The 21,522-nt window shown below is 42.7% G+C and overlaps 1 protein-coding gene across 2 annotated transcripts in view; it reads left to right on the forward strand.

Annotated features, from left to right (window-relative positions):
* MSN (moesin) overlaps positions 1–21,522 on the forward strand; it is a 74,145-nt gene that overhangs the window by 43,457 nt on the left and 9,166 nt on the right. For both annotated transcript variants that reach the window (XM_016943122.3, XM_063804586.1), the window contains exons 2-6: positions 5,639–5,722; positions 16,580–16,675; positions 18,202–18,476; positions 19,872–19,955; positions 20,603–20,749. In XM_016943122.3, the coding sequence (XP_016798611.1) occupies positions 5,639–5,722; positions 16,580–16,675; positions 18,202–18,476; positions 19,872–19,955; positions 20,603–20,749 (686 nt within the window). The remainder of the gene's footprint in view (positions 1–5,638; positions 5,723–16,579; positions 16,676–18,201; positions 18,477–19,871; positions 19,956–20,602; positions 20,750–21,522) is intronic.

A 21,522-nucleotide genomic window follows, 5' to 3' on the forward strand; every position in this document is an offset into this window, starting at 1 on the left:
TCCCAAGTAGCTGGGATTATAGGCATGCTCCACCACGCCCAGCTAATTTTTTTGTATTTTTAGTAGAGGTGGGGTTTCACCATGTTGGTCAGCTGGTCTTGAACTCCAGACATCAGGTGATCCACCTGCCTCGGCCTCCCAAAGTGCTGGGATTACAGGCGTGAGCCACCGCGCCTGGCCTAATTTTTGTATTTTTAGTAGAGATGGGGTTTCACCATGTTGGCCAGGCTGGTCTCGAACTCCTGACCTCAAGTAATTCGCCCGCCTTGGCCTCCCAAAGTGCTGGGATTACAGGCGTGAGACACCATACCCGGCCCCTAACAGACATATTTTTGTATCACAATTAGTTATTGTATATTTCTCAAAATATTATTTATGCTCAATACACGTTTGAAATTACAGTGGCAATAACTAACTAATAAGACCTAGTGCTCGGTAATTACTTAATATGATAATAAGCACATATTATTAAATTTTGATTTATATTTCAAATATTTCAATATAATTTTGTTATGTTGTATCTACTTTATTTCATGCATTTACAAATATTCTAAGAAGGGGTCCATAGGCTTCACTAGACAGGCAAGAATGATTCATGGCACAAAAAAGTCAAGATGTCAAATGTTCCCATCTTTGTATGTGTATATTATGCTGTATCTATCTCCAATATCCCTTGTTTGGTACCCATTCATTTAGCCAACGTCTTGCATGAGTACCCATTGAATCTTGAGTACTGGAACGGTAATTCTAAGTAAGACGTAAACTTTGAGTTGAGAATGAAGTCTATTATTCTAAAAAGCCCACTGCCCCCTTTCTATTCTCTCCTGTCCCTTCAGTCATTGGTGTTTTGAGGTCACCCCTGACCCAGCTCAAGGGTGATTTGAGGCTGGATATAGTATGGTGCCCCTCAAATTCCAGTTCAATGGCCCCATCCTACTTTATGACGGCCCATTCTGTAGGGGTCACTGACTTGGCAGGAAGCCTAGGGTAGGACCAAATCAAAGTGGCTAACCTTGCCTTACTCCCACTGGGGTACTTGCCTTACTTGTTCCTGCCTTCAGGGCCTTTCCTGTCCCATTGTCAATCCTAAAATAGATTTCCTCCTTGGCTCCCTAGCGAGATTTATTTACAAAGTTGTTTTCTGGGCCTGATCCTCATCGTAATTGTTTATCTGGCAAAATAGCTCCCTGGCCCCCTCTTCCCTGCTCCTGACCCGTGTGTTCGGGAAAGTCCTAGAGGTTCAAAGACTGATAAGGTTTAATGTCTTACTCACTCCATGGAAATTTGCATCTTTGGCAATACTATATCTAGTGCTTTCCCTCAATACTATAAGCAGTATGTGACCAACTTAGAAAATGTAGATTAGATTTTTTTTTTTTTTTTTTAGTTTAAAGAAAGGAGAAAGCACCCATAAGATCACCACCCCAAAACCAAGCCTGACTAATACTTGGACAAGATTCCAATCATCCTTCTATGTATACATTTTACAAAGTTGAGCTCATGGACTCTATGAAATACTGTTTACATTTCCTCAATATTACTAAAGTGTCTTCCGTGAGCATGAAATAGTCTTCATAAAGATTTTGTATGACCATATAACAAGCCATTTTGTGGCTGTACTATATACATCATTTAAGCAAAATATCTAACAACTAAAAATCAATCTTTTTTTTCTTTTAATGGGAGACTTTTGTACTCTGTAAGAGGAATTTAGCATATTGGTTTACATTGTGAGGTTTGGATTTAGACCTGGATTCAAACCCTGTCTCCCCTGCTTAATAGCAATGTGACTTTAGACAAATACCTATTTCTTTATCTCCAATGTGGAGATAATACTCTACTTCACAGGGTGATTATTGATATTAAATGAGGTAGTACATATGAAGTGCCTGGTGAGTAGCAAGTCTTGATACAGGAAAGCTGCTGCCTGTTACTATTACTACTGCTACCATTACTACTGAGTTTTCAGCCAAAGGAATAAATCTCTAATTATGAAATTTCAGCTATCATTGACCTAGCTTCGAGGATCTATTTGTAAAGGTGGTATTTTTTCTAGTGCCCGTGAAATCATGTGTGTGGCTGTCTCTTATTTTGGTCTGGGCCTGTTTCTGTACCTTTGTCCTCCCACTGAGTTGGCTTTGGTAGCCCCTCTATGCCACCCATACCCACCTCTACTGAGGCCCCCTTCCCGTCTTGAGCCTAAGGAAGCCAATGAGACATAAATATAGGAAGCATTAGCAATGCAAGGCAGTATATAGAACCACCGACATCAGCACTGAAATGGTCTTTGGGCCATTTATCTAGTTTAATTGGCTGCCCTCCATCCCATTTCTGCCTTTGCACAGGTAAGGGAAACTAAGGCCCAGGAAAAGGACAGGAGTTATCCAAGGTTGTAGATTTGACCAGCTACATGCTAGGCTTGGAATCCAGTGTTCTTCTTTGTTTTTAATTTTTATTTTAAGTTCAGGGGTACATGTGCAGGTTTGTCATAAGGTAAACTCATGTCATGGGGGTTCATTGTACAGATCATTTTATCACCCAGGTATTAAGCCTAGTACCCATTAGTTATTAAAATATTTTTTCCTAATCATCTCCCTCCTCCCACCCTCCACCTTCTATGTGTCTGTGTGTTCTCATCATTTAATTCCCACTTATAAGTGAGAACATGTGGTATTCTACAACCTCTGCCTCCCGGGTTAAAGCGATTCTCGTGCCTCAGCCACCAAAGTAGCTGGGATTACAGGTGTGCACCACCTTGCCTGGCTAATTTTTGTATTTTTAGTAGAGATGGGGTTTCGCTATATTGTCCAGGCTGGTCTTGAACTCCTGGCCTCAAGGGATGCGTCCATCTTGGCCTCCCAAAGTGCTGGGATTACAGGTGTGAGCTACCATGCCCAGTCTGGCATTTGATTTTCTGTTCCTGCATTAGTTTGCTAAGGATAATGACCTCCACTCCATTCATGTTCCTGCAAAGGACATGATCTTGTTGTTTTTTATGGCTGCATAGTATCATACATTTTCTTTATCCAGTCTACCATTGACTGGCATTTAGGTTGATTCCATGTCATTGCTACTGTGAATAGTGCTTCAATGCACATGCGCGTTTATGTATCTTTATGATAGAATGATTTATATTCCTTTGGATATATACCCCATAATGATATTGCTGGGTTGAATGGTAGTTTTGTTTTCAGGTCTTTGAGAAATTGCCACACTGTTTTCTACCATGGTTGAACTAATTTACACTCCCACCAACAGTGTATAAAGGTTCCCTTTTCTTTGCAATCTCACTAGCATCTGTTATTATTTTTTTTTTGATTTTTTAATAATAGCTATTCTGACTTGTGTGAGATGGTATCTCATTGTGGTTTTGATTTGCATTTCTCTAATGATGTAAATTTTTTATATATGCTTCTTGGCCACATGTATGTCTTCTTTTGAAAAGTGTCTCTTCATATCCTTTGCTCACATTTTAATGGGGTTTTTTTTTTCTTGTAAATTTGTTAAAGTTCCTTATAGATGCTGGATATTAGACCTTTGTAAGTTGCATAGTTTGCAAATATTTTCTCTGGTTCCGTAGGTTGCCTGTTAACTCGATAGTTTCTTTTGCTGTGCAGAAGCTCTTTAGTTTAGTTAGATCTCATTTGTCAATTTTTGCTTTTGTTGCAATTGCTTTTGGCATCTTCGTTATGAAATCTTTGTCCATTCCTATGTTCAGAATGGTATTACCTAGGTTTTCTTTGAGGGTTTTTATAATTTTGAGTTTTACATTACTTTTACATTTAAGTCTTTAATACATATAGAGTTGATTTTTATATATGAGATAAGGATGGGGTCCAGTTTCAATCTTCTGCATATGGCTAACCAGTTATCCCAGCACCGTTTATTGAATTGGGAGTCCTTTTTCCATTGCTTGTTTTTGTCGACTTTGTCAAAGATCAGATGGTTGTAGGTGTGTGGCCTTATTTCTGTGCTCTCTATTCTGCTCCATTGGTCTCTGTGTCTGTTTTTGTACCAGTACAATGCTGTTTTGGTTACTGGAGCCCTCTAGTATCATTTGAAGTTGGGTAGCATGATGCCTCCAGCTTTGTTCTTTTTGCTTAGGATTGCCATGGTTATTCAGGTTGTTTTTTTGTTTCCATATGAATTTTAAAATAGTTTTTCCTAGTTCTGTGAAGAATGTCATTGGTAGTTTGATAGGAATAGCATTGAGTCTATTCTATGAATTGCTTTGGGCAGTATCACCATTTTAACAATATTGATTCTTCCTATTCATGAGCATGGACTGTTTCTCCATTTGTTTGTGTCATCTCTGATTTCTTTGAGCAGTGGTTTATAGTTCTTCTTGTAGAGATCTTTCACTTCCCTAGTTAGCAGTATTCCTAGATATTTATTCTTTTGTGGCAGTTCTGAATGGGATTGCCTTCCTGATTTGGCTCTTGGCTTGATTGTTGTTGGTGTATACGAATTCTAGTGACTTTTGTATGTTGATTTTTGTACACTGAGACTTTGCTGAAGTTATTTATCAGATTAAGGAGCTTTTGGGCCGAGACTATTGGATTTTCTAGATATAGGATCATGTCATCTGCAAACAAGGATAGTTTGACTTCCTCTCCTCTTGCTTGGTTGCCCTCTATTTCTTTCTCTGGTCTGATTGCTCTGGCCAGGACTTCTAATACTATGTTGAATATGAGTGGTGAGAGAGGGCATTCTTGTCTTGTGTCGGTTTTAAAAGGGAATGCTTCCAGCTTTGGCGCATTCAGTATGATGTTGGTTGTGGCTTTGTCAGATGGCTCTTATTATTTTGAGGTATGCTCCTTCAATACCTAGTTTATTGAGAACTTTTAACATGAAGGGGTGTTAGATTTTATTGAAAGCTTTTTCTGCCCTTTAGATTATCATGTGGAACCCAGTGCTCTTTGTCCTGATATTAATTTGCCTCTGCAATTGTTTACCAGTGCTATAGATAATCCAGGTAGATCAGAGGTGAGAAGAGAACCCTGTGAGCTGAAGCTGTCTAGTATAGATGGAAAGGCCTTCCTGGAAGAAGTACAGTTATCATTTGCCTGCTCTTAGTTGTAGGCTGATCTGCATTCATTTTTTAAAATTTTTTTGAGACAAAGTCTCGCTCTGTTGCCCAGGTTGGAGTGCAGTGGTGTGATCTCGGCTCACTGCAACGTCTACCTTCTGGGTTCCAGCGATTCTCATACCCTAGCCTCCCAAGTAGCTTGAACTACAGGTGTGCATCACCATGCCCTGATAATTTTTGTATTTTTAGTAGAGATGGGGTTTTGCCATGTTACCCAGGCTGGTCTCGAACTCCTGGCCTCAAGCAATCCACCCACCTCGGCCTCCCAAAGTGCTGGGATTACAGGCATGAGGCATTGCGCCTGGCCTTCATGCTTGTCTGTTCTTTGGTAAGTATTGCTCTGTGGCTGTGTTGTTTGTCTTCAATAAGCTGCTTGGGAGCAGGGGTTGTGTTTGGGTCAATATTCTCCCTTCATCCCCATCAGTATCTAAGTTGCCCAGGCTCTTAGCATCCTAGCTCCTTCCTCTGTGGTTGAGCAGAGACACTTGTCTCAGGCTCTGTTGAACACAGAGCCAGATGACTAACCTGCTTCCTTTGATCTCATCCTAGATCAGTGTGCGTGTGACCACCATGGATGCAGAACTGGAGTTTGCCATCCAGCCCAACACCACCGGGAAGCAGCTATTTGACCAGGTAAGGCGGAGACTCCTTAGCCTCCTCTCCTTCTCTGAATAGCTTCCACCACAATGCCAACAATCCACGACTTTTACCTCTTGTCAAAGAATCTCTGTTCCTGTTCACTCCAAGATAGATCAAAATGAAGGCTGATTCCAGACTTAATATGAAAGGAGGCAAAGTTAAACTTTGGCAGCCTGCACCCTATGGTCCTGATTAATTTTATCTTTGGTCCTGAATAAGGGAGAAAAGAAAATGGTGTATATTCTATGCTAGATGCTTTAAAAATCTTAGCATATGGAGCCTTCCTTTTAACTCTGAAACATGTAAGTGATGTCTTCTCCATTTTAATGATGAGGCTCAGAAGTTAAATAACTTAATTGCACCCAAATGATATTTGGCTGGGATTTGCACTCCACATTGTTGCCACTGCACCACACTGCCTCTGTCCCACGTTTTTGCTTCCTAGTAGAAGGAAACTAACTTACTCTCCCTGAGGTAGTAAGCTCTATGTACATTTCTCTCAAAAGAATGTTGGGACTTAGGACAACATGGGAGTTGATGGATGCAGTAGGAGGCTGCTTCATCTCTTACAGGCATGCCATGAAGATAATTGCTTACTCGCCATAGTGAAGAGGTCATTCCCATCTCCAACCCAAGGGGTGTCCCTTCATTGTGAATCATTATTGTCAGAAAGGATGTACTGTATACTGTAATAAACAGATGGGAGCTACAGACATTTTTAGCATTCAAGGGAATGTGCCGTCTGTGGCCAGACTTCTAGGAGCAAAAATGAGGCTCCCATTTCCAGAGGCTGGGACCTCACCAGACAGGCCATTATCCTATTTCTCCACCAGACTCCGATGAAGTGGAGGTCTGAGTTATTGTCCAGGATGTTAGGCTGCATATCATCCTGATGGATTCTCCAGGCCCTCTTGCTTCCCTTTCTTCCTTGCTCTCTGTGTCCTTTTACCATATGAGAACTTCCCCAGGGTTGGAGAGAGGAAGAAAAAAAGAAGGAGGTAGTGTTCAAATAAGCTAATTCTATTCCTGTGAATACTCCTGACTGGTGAGAGAAAAGACAAGAGTAGAATGGAGACAGGGGTAGGAGAGGGCTAGAAATTTGAGGACAGCTTGGGTACATCTTCTGAGTTCTTATTACATAGAGTGGGAAAATTATTGTCTGTGGCTAATACAGATGAGAGTTAACATTTATCCAGGACTCAGTGTATGCTAAGTATTATGATAAGCATTTGACTATCACAAAGCTCTGTGAGTGTATGAATTAGTACGGGCATGTTTTACAGATGAGGACACAAAATCCTCATTTTCCTAGTTAGACCCTGGGAAAATTATTGAACTCTCTGGGTTGGTATCTTCATCCCCTCCCCCCCAGAAAAATCTAATACTTACCTCACAGGATTTTTGTGAGTGTGTTATGTTTTGTATCTTACCTGTTACTCAAAAATCTGATTATAGTGGCATATAAGGATGTCCAATCCAAAAAGATAAATTAGAAATAGGTGAGAAAGATAAGAAAACACAAATAGGAAAGAAAGTGTTAGCTGGAAGAAAGCATCCAGCATATGGTAGAGAAGTAATAAATGATAGCTCCCTTTCCAATACCATTGTGCTTCTTGTATTATTAATTGAGCTGGAGTTGACGTGATGTGGTGGCTCATGTCTGTAATCCTAACACTGAGATGGGAGGATTGCTTGAGCCCAGGGGCTCGAGACCAGCCTGGGTAACACAGCGAGACCCTGTCTCTACAAAAAATTTAAAAATTAGCATGGCATGGTGGTGCACACCTATAGTCCCAGCTACTCAGGAGATTGTGCCAGGAGGGTTGCTCAAGCCCAGGAGTTCAAGGTTACAGTGAGCTATGATCATGCCACTGTACTCCAGCCTAGGTGACAGAGCAAGACTCTGTCTCTACAAAAAAAAAAAAAAAAAAAAAAAGTAAAGAAAAATAATCTAGAATTGGGAGAATTGGGAGATGGGCTTAATGATCCTCAGAATATCTAACTTCAGATTTAGGTGGAACTTACTTCTCTGGAGTTTGTTTTGTGTTTGTTTTACTTTGAATGGCAAAGTGTAATCATTGATACTTAATTGGTGAAAATACAAATTAGTCTGAGGAATATTTAAATACAAGTTTACTACAATTAAAGTGATGTGCTTACATTCACATAGCTCACAAGTGATTATGGTGCTAGTCTGGAATGACTAAATGCATTCTAATTATAATTGTGCTTTGCGTTCTCTCTTCACATGGAGGTTATATTGGAGAACTTTCAAAGGGACAGCCTAGTGAAGTCAAAAGGGCCTGGATAGAAAGTCATGAATCTTGGGCTGTAGGGTTGGCTCTGTCACTAATTCCCTGTGATACAAACGTTTCCCTTATTTGGGCCTCAGTTTCTCATCTGTACAATGCCTAACTTGTTTCTCAAATCTGGTTATCTCTCAGAAAATTTATCTCTGGAATTTATTTGTGCATTCCATCTCTCTTTCTCTCCCATTTCTGTTCCTAGTATTGGGATTTCAGACAATCCTTTTCTGTAAAAAGGAGGGAAATGCCTCACCTGAGTATGATCAGCTGCTGGCATATGTGAGGCGGTAGGGCTAGCTGGCGAGGGGATCATCTCTTCCTTGACAGGCTTTTTACTGTCTCTAAGACAAAAGGGAGGAAGTGTCCATAGAACACATAGGCTTTTGGGCCCTTTGCTTTAGACAGCAGTATCATTCTGGGTAGCAGCTATTAGAGAGGGAAGCGGTTAGTCAGTGCAGATTTTACAGACCAGCTGGGAGCCAGAGGCTCCTTTGACATTTACCTATACTCCTTCCAAGAGCCCTGATTCTACTAATTCCCCCTCCCAAACCAGATGACGCCATCCTCTACCCTCAACACTGGGGGCTTTGTATATGTGCATTGCAGGGGGATGGCTGTGGAGGATGAGGAAGGCATGATTTGGAGCCTAGTGGGGGCAGAAAAATTCTTGAACAAAGAGGTTTATTAACTTCAAAAAACCTCAATGCCTGGTAGTTTTTTGTTAGTGTTGGTTTGGTTTGTGTGCTGTGGGTGTGGATTTGAGGGAAGCCCAGATAGTAGGGAACCACAGATAGTAGGGAACCCTGGGCAGATTGGTATGCTAGTTCTGAATGCTACTGCTTCCAAAACAAAGCCTTTGGGAGACTTGGAAACCAAGAAGTCCATGACTTCTCATCATTGTTATCTTGAGAAGTATCATTTATTGAGCACATACTATGGCCTATTCCTGGCTAGGTGCTTTAATCCTCACAATGCTCCTGCCTCTGTGAGGTGAAAGAACATACTCTAGGTCATGTAGTTAGTAAGTTGTGATATGGAATTTTGAATACAACTCTGATCACAAAACTATACTTTTCCTGCACTGCACTACTCTGTTTGGGGTGATTGGGAGTATTCAACTTAGAGAAGACTCAAGGAAGATATGCTTTCTGTCTTCAGACCTCTGAAGGACTATCATAAGAAGGAGGGGGGCAGTCACATTCTGTGAGTCAGAGGGACAGAGGTGGACCCCACAGGTGAGAAAATACAGGGAAAAAGATTTGAACTCAAGGAATTGAGCATTTGGCCCTCTTGAGGCCAAGGCAGGTCAGGTCAGGAATCAGTAGAGTTATGCATTCATAGGCATTTGGGGGATGTGAGCTCTTCTCTCTCTAACTTGATGAGGCATAAGGGAGGAAGTCCGTTCTGTCTGGCTCTTGGGACCCATCATTCAAGGAGGCCCTCCTGGTGGAGCCTGGGCCTGGGAGGAAGGAGCTAGACTCCTTGGCAGGAATTGGCAAAAGCTTTACGGCCATCCTGGAACGCAGCAGTCATCTGGCCAATGACCAGAGAGGAAGCCAACCAGAGAGGAAGTACTCCTTGGCACCAGCAATAAATAATAGGCAACAATGGGATGCCATAGCTTGAGGAAGTCTAGGGCCTGGTGGGAAAGGGAAGTAGGACTCATAGTTTCTCTCATTTACCTCTCTTCTTGTGAGTGTGCTACAGCTAGAGGGGAGAGAGAACATGTTTTGCTATAGTGATTTTGTCACTTGCTTCAACTTCTAAAGCTTTTGATCTTGGATTACCTAGGTGCCACTAAAGGGCTGTGCTCGAGGACAGAGGTGAAATCTCAAAGCATCGATTCATTCATCTATCTACTGATTCATTTAATATTGACTGAAGGTCTACACTGTTGAACACCATCTCTGTTCTTCAGGAACTTGGAGTTCCTTACCTATAAAGGCATAGAAAGGCACATGCAACTCTCTACCCACAAAGAATGAAATAAACGCCCTTGAGGTCAGGTTCCATGGGGTGATATATAAAGCATAGGATTTAGAACCAGCCCTGAGTTCAAATTCTGTCCTGTTACTTCGCTGTGTGACCTTGGATGGCTCATTTAGCCTCTCAGTACTTTCCTTTCCTTTGTAAAATGATAATCATGCTAATCTCAGATTTTGTGATTTAATCCTCAAATAAGTAAAATGCCTGGTGCATACCAAGCATTCTAATATTGGTGGTTCTTATTAAGGACTAAAGTGGGTGGCATTGCCCTGAGAGTTCAGATGAGGGAGCTATGAAATCAGGAAGTTCTTCTGGCTCAGTAAAGTACTTAGGACTTGAATACTCTGCAATAAGGACAGTAAACCTTTTTTTTTTTTTCATTTTATAAAATAACTAACATATATTATAGTAGGAGGATCTCCATCTTACAGATGAGGAACTGAGGCTTACAGAGGTGAAATTATCTGTTTAAGGTCATATAGCTAGGAAGTGGTATAGCTGGGGCTTAAACCAGGGCACATAGCATTTCCAGTTTTTCTAATGCTTTTGATCAACTGTCCTCTGGAACCTTCTTCCACTTTACCTGCTTCCAAAACTTAGAACCCTAGCTAGGTTGGGCATGGTGGCTCATGCCTGTAATCCTAGTGCTTTGGGAGTCCAAGGTGAGAGGATCACTTGAGGCTAGGAGTTTCAGACCAGCCTGGGCAACATAGCGAGACCCCATCTCTACAAAAACTTAAAAATTAGCTGGGCATGGTGGTGCATGCCTGTAGTCCTAGCTACTTGGGTGGCTGGGGCTGGAGAATCACTTGAGTCCAGGAGTTCAAGGTTACAGTGAGCTATGATTGCACCACTGCACTCCAGCTTGGTTAACAGCAAGACCCTATCTCTAAACAAACAAACAAAAAACGATAAAAGAAAGAAACTTAGAACCTCAGCTGAGTATGTTCTCTGTTATAGAGCAGGTGACCACTTGACCACAGGCAATGTGTAATAACAGAAACAGCAATAGTGGTAGCCCATCTTGGTGCTTTCCAGTGGTGCAATAATTTGCTTTCAGGTGGGTGGCTGATGCAGATGCTGCCAAATCTGTAATGGTATCTTGGGGGTCTCAGGTGTTTGGGCATTGATGCAGTTTTGCACATTGTTTCTCACACAGTTCTTCTCTTGTGGCTCCAGCATTACTCCCTCATTCTCCTCTAGGCGTGCGTGCTCGTGTGTGTGTGTGTGTGTGTGTGTGTGTGTGTGTGTGTGTGTTTGGAGACAGGGTCTTGCTCCGTCACCCAGGCTGGAGTGCAGTGGTGTGATCTCACTGCAACCTTCGCACCCCACAGTCTCAAGTGATCCTCCCACTTCAGCCTCCCAAGTAGCTGGGACCACAGGTGCCCACACCAGCTATCTTTTTGTATTTTTAGTAGAGATGGGGTCTCACCATGTTGCCTAGGCTGGTCTCGAACTCCTGAGCTCAAAAGATCTGCCCCGCCCCGGCCTCCCAAAATGCTGGGATTACAGGATGAGCCACTGCGCCCGGCCATGCTCTGGGCTTTGGAAGTGGCTGATGACATCACTAGTTTGTTTACTCAGATAAATGCATGGGGGATTCAAGAAGAGAATCTCTGGGCTCCTAAGCTGACCTGATCTCCGCTCCCCTCTACAGACCTCAGATGTAGGTTGCCTCCACATGTCAAAAGGAGGTAAAGGGTTTTTTTTTCTTGCTTCCAGAAGCTCCTGATAATTAACGAGGATGTACTCCAAGGCAGATCTTTTCTTTTCACTGCACCTCAGTTTTCCAGTTTATGTTGCTTGAACCCTGTAACTCTCCACAGTCATGGAGCTGAGTAGAATACACAACCTCCAGTTTCTTAAGCTAGTGTCTTAAAAACTGAAGTCCTACTTTCTTTAGGTGTATGGGGCAGGTTCCAGGAGGGATACAAAGCTGTGAGATGAATGTGGTTTAGTATTCTAGAGCATTAATTTTACTTGCAATAATTTTAAAAATTCATTATTTATGGAGTAGAATATAAAATTTGCACAAATAATTAAACCTGAGGCTTCAAAGAAATTATAGCTGGGTTACAGCCATCTACCTATTATCTCCCCCTACCCCATCCTACCACACCCCCTATGTCCCTTGGGTATATGCATTCATTATTTTCTGCTGCTTAAGGATTTTTTCCATGGGAGCTTTGAGAAATACTGGCTCAGATCCGATAAGCTGGCTGTCGGGTCAAAGGGAGCCAATAAAGAATTTTCTTTTTCCTCAGGGATAGGACCATTTCTCAGAGTGGAATGATAAGGACCCTAGTCACTGGAGCCACAGAGGTTATTCCTGGAACTGGAAGCTAGATGCTAAGCTCTCACTTGAAAATAAGGTTTCTCTTTCCTCTGGAATGGAGGTCTCAACTGGAAGCAAAGCTGGAAGCAAGAAAAACTTGGCTTGGAAAAGGGGTTTAGAGTTGCCTGATAAAATGGTTCACAGCACCCCCATGGGCCTTAGAGATTTCCTTGTAGCCTGGGGTCAGGAGTCATCCATTTTTGTTCTTTGTTCTTTTTCAGTTTCAATTCTGATCAGACCATATTTCCTTCCCGCCACGTCCTCAATTTCTCACTTTGAGACTTCAGTGCAGGCTGAGAGATATTACTCATCTCTTTAAGCCCTAGAGCCTAAGGAAGTGGAACATTTATGTTTCTGATTTCTTTATGTTCACAAAGGAAGAGACAGCGCTCAGAGAGATCACCCTCCCTCCCCCCAGCACTGAGCCTGAATTCTCTCTCTTTTTTTTTTTTTTGACATCACTTTAGGTATTACTTTGTCCAACTTCTCCTGAGTTACTCTGGATCTCAGAACTACTTTAGTCACCATGATCCTTCTTCTCTCTCTCTCTCTTTTTTTTTTTTTTTTTTTTGAGACAGAGTTTCACTCTTGTTGCCCAGGCTGGAGTGCAATGGCGCGATCTCGGCTCACTGCAACCTCTGCTTCCTGGGTTCAAGCGATTCTCCTGCCTCAGTCTCCCAAGTAGCTGGGATTACAGGCATGCGCCACCACACCCAGCTAATTTTCTATTTTTAGTAGAGACGGGGTTTCACCATGTTGGTCAGGCTGGTCTTGAACTCCTGACCTCAGGTGATCCACCTGTCTTGGCCTCCCAAAGTGCTGGCATTATAGGCATGAGCCACCACACCTGGCTAATCCTCCTTCTCTTATCACACCCCTACTCCCACCCAATAGTGAAACAGACAACGTGGTGCAAAAAGAGGCTAACGGTCTCACTCCTGGGATTTCTGGGACTGGCTGCATAGTCTGTGCCTACCTCACTTCCTTTCAGTCTTGGAGTCTCTTAGCCTCTACAATTAGTCTGTTAGTACAGGCAAAGACCAGTTGCTGCTTGTCTGAGTCCATTTTATGTTTGTTTTGTTTTGTTTTTGTTTGTTTGTTTGTTTGTTTGTTTTTGACAGTGTCTTGTTCTGTCACCCATACTGGAGTGCAGTGGTGCAATCTCAGCTCACTGCAACCTCCACCTCCCGGGTTCAAGCTATTCTTCTGCCTCAGCCTCCCGAATAGCTGGGACTATAGGCACGCACCACCATGCCCGGCTAATTTTTTTGTATTTTTAGTAGAGACCAGGTTTCACCATGTTAGTCAGGATGGTCTTGATCTCCTGACCTCATGATCTGCCCATCTCAGCCTCCCAAAGTGCTGGGATTATAAGCGTGAGCCAACACGCCCAGCCCATTTTATGTTCTTATAATAAAATACCTGGAGCTAGTTACTTTATACAGAAAAGAGGCTTATTTGTCTCATAATTGTAGTGGCTGTAAAGTCCAAGAGCATGGCACCAGCACCTGCTCAGCCTCTGGTGAGGGCCTTTGTGCTGTTTCATAATGTGACAAAAGGTCAAGTAATTCACAGGGACAGGGGTCCCCATGACTGAAACACCTCTCATTACATACTACCTCTTAATGATTCTACCTCCCAGCACTGCCACACTGGCAATGAAGCATCAACATGAGTTTTGGTGGGGACAAACCACATCCAAACCATAGCACTGCTCTACTACTTCTGTTCCAAGTCTGTTCTCCCCCCATGACCTAATATCCTGGCCCTCATGGTCCATCTTCTCTTCAGCATCTTCAGTGGGTCTTCTCTCTCTCTCTCTTTTTTTTTCTCTCTCTCTCAGCTGGATTGTTTCTTGGATCTTGCCTTTTCCCACCAATTGCATCTGGACACACTATTCTTCTGCAACCCTGTGGAAAATGATTAGAACTGTTAATTGGGCCTTGGGCCCTGTTTAGATCTAGGATGATATACAAGGTGCTTTAAAAAAATCTTTTCTGTTCACGCCCACCCACTACCTTCATCCTCTGCAAAAAGCCAATATTACATTTCAACATAAGCATTCACATTTCTCCATCTGAAACTTTCTGGCAGTTCCAGCTGCCTATTGACTTAGAGTCAGGGAATCAACTGGCCATTGAATTCTGGAAGCCTTTTGAACTTTCCTCATTACCTCCCACCCCCACTGATCTTTTCTAAACATGTTTCTAATTATCCACATCAGCAAGAGGTAGCTGGGAAATGGGATTGTTTTTATTAACCATTTGCAAAATAACCTTGTAATGTAATTAGTACAATGATAGAACTTAAGAGAAAAAAGAGATCATTGAAGCCATACTCCCCAATTTGGATAGATAAGGAAGGCGAGGCCCAGAGAGGAAATATGCTACCTTGATATCATACAGCTAGTTGGAGACAGACATGAACATTTTGCTCAGGTTTCCTGATACTTGATCCAAGCTATGAAGGGGAAGGTTGACCTGGTGAGCAATGAAGGTCGATGACTTGGGGGACATGGCTTCTCCCCAAAGTGGTTGTCGCTTGGGTCTAGTGGGAATGCCAGGAAGCATATCTCGATGCAGAAGTGATCAAAGTTTATTATCTGGATGGGAAATTTGGGCCAAAGGAGAGACAAGGCAATTAATCACTTGAGAAGCTCAGGAGTCGTAAGCTCATATGAGTACTTGGCATTAGGACATAGCATGCTAGAGAAGAAAAGGTACAAGCTCTATAGTCAGACACATCATGGTTCTATATGGCTCTGTAATTTTAGATGCATTACCTCTCTAAGCCTTAGTTCCTCATCTATAATATGGGTATAATTGCTATCTCACAGGGTTGTTTACTGTTCAGCGCCTGACACATGATTGGTGCTTAATAAATATGAGCTACTTTTTTCTTTGGGGTCTCTGAAGCTCTAGATTGTAAACTCTGGGTGTGACTGTGGGGCCTGACTTTGGATGCATAATAGAAACTTTGTGGATACAGTGTTAGTGTGTGTATGTGTGTCTTTGTGAGTGAGTGTGTGTGTGCATGTGTGTGTGTGTATTTTGAAGGGAGATATTAATTTGTTCATAAGGGAAGGACATCAGCAAAACTGGGTCCTTGTTCCCTGCTTCCATCTCCAGGTATATTTCTATGATTCTTTCTCACCTTACCCTTACCCTCCACTTGCATCCGTCCCCCAAAAAACAAAATAAAAAAGACTGCCTAAGGCCAGCCTGACCTCATTAGGATGTGGCTCAGCTTCACTGCTGCCATCGACAGTGGTGGGTATGCTGGGGTTGAGCTGAGGGCCAGACTATTAACATGCTAATGTCAGGGACTAGAGAACAGAGCTCATCTGTGTTTTCTTGGCAAGCCTCCTTTTCCTGCCCACTGTTCAGCCAGGAGGCTCAGGACAACAGGGGGCACCTCAGCTGCTACACTGAGGTACTTACCCTATTTCTACCCTAATTTCCACCCTAAACCTGTGTAAGAAAGAGGAATCATGACTTGGCTCTGATCAGGGTTGGAAAAAATCCTCTCAGAACCCAGGCACAGCATGGCTTCAGAGTCCTTCACAATCCCCGTTTTATCTTCTCAAACATTCTTTATTTGGGGTATTGTAAATGGAACTCAGTCTTAAGGGTGTGGGTATTACCCCCAGTTGCTAAGGATGAAGGATAATATATGGGAGTGGCCCAAGAGAACAAGATACAGGAGTTAATCCAACAATCTCCACCTTCAGTCTTTAATCCATCATGGAAGTGGGAAGTGGTGTGACATTGTAGAGGGAAGGAGGAGGTGGCAGAAATCACTGGATATGCATGGATTTGGAGTCAAACAGACCTGGTTTGAACCCTAATTCTGTCACTCACAACCTGAAACTTGGGCAAGTTATTTCATTTATTTGAACCTCATTTTTGATATCTATAAAATGGGCCTAATTGTAAGTCTAGCATAGGGGTATTATGAAAATTAAAGGAGATGATGGATGTAAGGTTCTTGGTATGTGTCAGTGTTCATAAGTAATAGATCCCTTTCCTGCCTCAGCAGTACTTTGTGCAGAGAGATGCCGACATCAGTTCTTGATTGCTGCCCAAGTATATTTTCTTGCCAGATGCTGAGCACCTTAAACCCTTTAAGGGCAGATATAATATTGACTTCAAACTTTGTGTCCTCTGTGCCTCACACAGAGGAAGTATTCAATCAATGGTTGGTTGTTTTGGTTTTCTCTTCTAGGTGGTGAAAACTATTGGCTTGAGGGAAGTTTGGTTCTTTGGTCTGCAGTACCAGGACACTAAAGGTTTCTCCACCTGGCTGAAACTCAATAAGAAGGTAACTGCTTATTCCTCTGTTGGATTTAGAATTCTTTTCTTTTCCAGAACATTCCTGGGAGGGTACCATGTGCTAGTTGGCAAATCCTGGATACCTAGGGCTGTGTTTGTGACTGGGTGGTCTGTTGACCACTTGGATCAGAATAAGGACCGAGGACACAAGCAAGGCAAAGCTCTTGCTCTGTCTCTACTTTGACTTCTAACAGCGACAATGGCCAGCATTCAAAGAAGAAGAGACTCTTTTCTTTCTAATGGGAACACTAGCTTGAACTTTGACTTGTTTTGGATCAAATCCATTAGTGGCTTTTCAAGAGAGGATTGGTGTCCCCTTCATCTCTCCAAACTCAATGGCTTTAGGGGATTTGTGTTTTTTTTGTTTGTTTGTTTTTGTTTTGTTTTTTTTTTTGACGGAGTCTCGCACTCTCGCCCAGGCTGGAGTGCAGTGGTGCCATCTCGGCTCACTGCAAGCCCCGCCTCCTGGGTTCACGCCATTCTCCTGCTTCAGCCTCTCGAGTAGCTGGGATTACAGGTGCCTGCCACCACGCCCGGCTAATTTTTTGTATTTTTAGTAGAGACGGGGTTTCACCGTTTTAGCCAGGATGGTCTCGATCTCCTGACCTTGTGATCCGCCCGCCTCGGCCTCCCAAAGTGCTGGGATTACAGGCATGAGCTACTGCGCTTGGCTGGGGATTTGTTAAAAAGAGCCACAGATTCTTGAACTAGAAAAAAAAATCTGAAAGATCTTACAGTCTTATGCTGCACCTTCTCCAGCAGTCAACTGATGTCTGAACCCCATATAGATGTTTCCCTCTTTCTTGATCTTTTACCTCAGTTGGACCCCAAATGGGATGGTTTGAGTCCATGCAAGCTGTCCACCCCAAGCAGCATCTTCACGGGAACCTGGCAGCCTTCCATCTTCGTATCCTCAAACTGGCTGGCCTTGTCCTTAGAAGTCTCCATACTGTCCTGCAGTTTGCTTCTCTGATTGTGTCTAGGGAGTAGGTGCCCCACCTTCTGCTGGTAGAGTCTTGTTTTCCTAAAGAGTTGAGTCTTTTGCTGGACAAGTGTGGAGCCACTAGTATTCCATTTCAGGCTTTAAAAAATGTCTAATTTGTGCTCTTGTTTAGCCAGTTCTCAGTCCTCAGTCATATATCCTAGTCCTTACTTTGCTAATTTATGAAGTTGGAGGAGACTTATAAGACGAGCTTAAAAGAAGAGCTTATGCCTACTATCAGAATTTGGGGATAGTTGGATATAGTCAGATAAAAGTGGTTTGAAGATTTCTGATCATCAGTCGGTATTAAGGTAATTTCAGGAAGAAATTCCCAACAGAAAGTGATTACAGACATGGGATTCAGTCCCCAGTGAAAGTAATGTATTATTTTTCTTAATTACCAGGGGAGTTGCCACCCAGCTGTCTAAGATTATGCAAATTAATGATCTGTCAGTGTTTTCTCCCCACCCTACAGCCACTCCATCACCCTTAAAACCTATTTTTTGAGAGTCCATAACCCTTACTCTTCCCAGGTGACTGCCCAGGACGTGCGGAAGGAAAGCCCCCTGCTCTTTAAGTTCCGTGCCAAGTTCTACCCTGAGGATGTGTCCGAGGAATTGATTCAGGACATCACTCAGCGCCTGTTCTTTCTGCAAGTGAAAGAGGGCATTCTCAATGATGATATTTACTGCCCGCCTGAGACCGCTGTGCTGCTGGCCTCGTATGCTGTCCAGTCTAAGTATGGCGACTTCAATAAGGAAGTGCATAAGTCTGGCTACCTGGCCGGAGACAAGTTGCTCCCGCAGAGGTGAGGTGGTTCCCTGCCCTCCTTTGCCTTGACCATAAGGGGCTGCAGCCCACAGCTGACCAATCCCTGCCTCACAGGGGATGCCAGATCTGTTCTTCTCCATTGGGGTCTGTCTGAAGACTGTGTTATGCTGCTCAAGAGACATTTGCATATAGTGTCAGACTCTGTTGTTGTTTTTCTGGCTTTCCAAATAAAAAGCCTTTTTGTTTTCCCTCTGTCTACCTGGTTACAGAACTTTATTACCCTGGAGGCAGGTGCTTATATAGAACCAGAGATTGAGTAATTTCTTTCACCCCTCCCTGGTTCCATTTTCTCAGTTCTTTTTACTGATTTAGATCTCTTATATCAGAAGTTCACAGGGGAGAGAGAGAAATAAGCAAACCGAGGACATGGGGAGCTCAAATAGTCTTTTAATATTGACAGCTAGTGTACAGAGCTTTCCCCTTTTGTAAACTTCAAAGTCAAAAGCTCTAAAACACTCATTATTTTTGTTTTCGTATCACAATAACACACAAAATGAACAAAGCAGGCAATATCCTTATTTCCTGGCCAAGGAAATAGAGGTGCAGAGGTACTCACACTGACTTTCCCCATCTGGTGCAGCTCATCTGAGGCAGAGCCAGAGCCAGACCTGGAAGCTTAGCACCTTAATATTTTAACACTAAGTTTTTTCCTACTATACCCAATGGCCATTTCCATAGTCTTTTGGATTAGAAGGAAAAGCTTTGCTTCATTCTGGGAGCCTCAGTCCCATTGGAGTTATGGCATATATGTACAACACACCCATAAGATATTAGGGATAGTGCTTGTACCCTGGGGACTCTACCTGAGTCATTGCCATGATATCTGAGATGGCATGTTTAAAGCAAACCTTGTTTATAATCTAGTAGGTCTTGGAGGTTGGGCCTGTTGGTTTTTCTGAAAGCCATTAGGACTCAGTTCATTGCTCTGTAGCCAAAGGCCATCCTTTCATTTCTGAGCAGTATTCTTATAAACATAGAGTGTTGGTCCTAAGAGGATCTAGGAGAGAGTGTACCTGGCTCCATGAGGTCCATCCCTACTGTTAGCCCCTAAAGTCAGCACAAACTCCTGACACATTACTGCTATGCTTAGGGACCACAGCACATCATTTGATTTGTGGATGAAGGTACAAAGGAAGGTGTTCCCCTTGTTGTTTTTGATCATCCATTCTTGTAGCTCTCTTACCTTTCAGGCAATTCCTTGTGTCTAGTTTAACACCTTCTTGCTATAATTTCGGTCTGCTTCCAGTGTGACCTCAATTGGCTGACTCTACATCCTCTTTGCATCAGCCCCTTAGAAAGCTAAATGGGCTTCCCTTCTCTCCTGCACAGGGACTTTGTGCTTTAAACTACTCATCACCCATTGTCTTTCCAGAGTCCTGGAACAGCACAAACTCAACAAGGACCAGTGGGAGGAGCGGATCCAGGTGTGGCATGAGGAACACCGTGGCATGCTCAGGTAAGCTTGCCCAAGCAGTGGTGGGCCCCACTTCCCTTACAGGGTGAATGAGAATGCGTTCTAGGGAGAAGAGACTGATGACAAGGGACATTGGTGGATGTTGGAGAAAGAGGGAACAGGGACAATAGAAGGCAAACTAGGACCATTATAAGGCTGTTTTTTGTTTGCTTGTTTGTTTGTTTTGCTGAATGCTGGTAACTGGTAGCCCAAACAGTTTTGACTATCAAGAAATGGAGGGAGCTCTTACACATGGCAAAGCATTTTTGAGGGTTGTCTAGTTGAAGGACAAATATCATCATTTTGCCATCACCACATTCTGAGCCCTGCTAAGAATGTGCCTTTATAAGAGGCTGTCACAATGAATGAGAGAAAGAAAATTGCTTCTATGGCAGCCAACATGCCAGAGGCCAGCAAGGGTCAGCCCATCTTTATTCCCCTTGGGAGCTTAGACCCTAGGTTTTTGTTAGGAGATTTTGCTTTGCAAAAGTCATGCTGTGCTCTGTTCTCCATCATCTGCTTGCCTTTTGTCCCCTTTCCCACTCCTGATAGCAAGATCCTTGTCAGAAGTACAGGGTAATCAGGCTTTCTATCTCCTTGGGTCTGACTCACAAGCCCCACTTTGTGACCCCCAACTCTGTGTCATTTAGGGAGGATGCTGTCCTGGAATATCTGAAGATTGCTCAAGATCTGGAGATGTATGGTGTGAACTACTTCAGCATCAAGAACAAGAAAGGCTCAGAGCTGTGGCTGGGGGTGGATGCCCTGGGTCTCAACATCTATGAGCAGAATGACAGGTATATCTCAGATCTCTTTTAGTTTATTTAGGTCACGTTAACATCTAGGGCTCACTTTTCACCAAGGAGCAGGGCCATATCTCTTGGGTCCCATCTCAGTTCTTTTTCTACCTAATTTAGTCCAGCCCAGATGATTTCACAACTTCCCTTAGTCAATACTAAATCCTGTATTGACGAGACTCACACTGTCAACTATGGTAGCCACCAGCCACATGGGGCTATTGAACACTTGAAATGTGGCTACTTTGAATTGAGATGTGCTGCTGTAAGTGTAAACTACACACTGGACTTTGAAGACTTAGTGTGAAAAACAGAATGTAAAATGTCTTAATATTTTAAAAAATATTTATTTACATGTTTAAATGATAATATTTTAGATATATTGGGTTAACTAAACTTACTATAATTTTATTAAATCCATTTCTTTTTACTTATTTTCATGTGGCTACTAGAAAACTTAAAATTATATATGTGACAGTCATTATGTTTTTATTGGATCGTGCAGGCCTAGACTATCTTATCAGCATTTGTAATTAGTCTCCTGTGATGGTTAAATGGCTTTTGGCCTATAATCCTCTCACTGTAGCCTTATCCCACTTGCTTATATTTTTCACTTGGTGTGCTCTTGGTGAGGATGGAGAGCAATAGATTATTGTTCCATATAACTCCTGAATTTTGGAGTTCATTATTTACTTTCTCTCAAACTTTTGTAAGCTTGGATAGAAGAGACTCAGTTAAATAGGGCTGGGGATTCCCTTGAGGAATTGTTACAA

Source organism: Pan troglodytes, chromosome X (genome assembly GCF_028858775.2).
Source record: "Pan troglodytes isolate AG18354 chromosome X, NHGRI_mPanTro3-v2.0_pri, whole genome shotgun sequence".
Lineage (NCBI taxonomy): Eukaryota > Metazoa > Chordata > Mammalia > Primates > Hominidae > Pan > Pan troglodytes.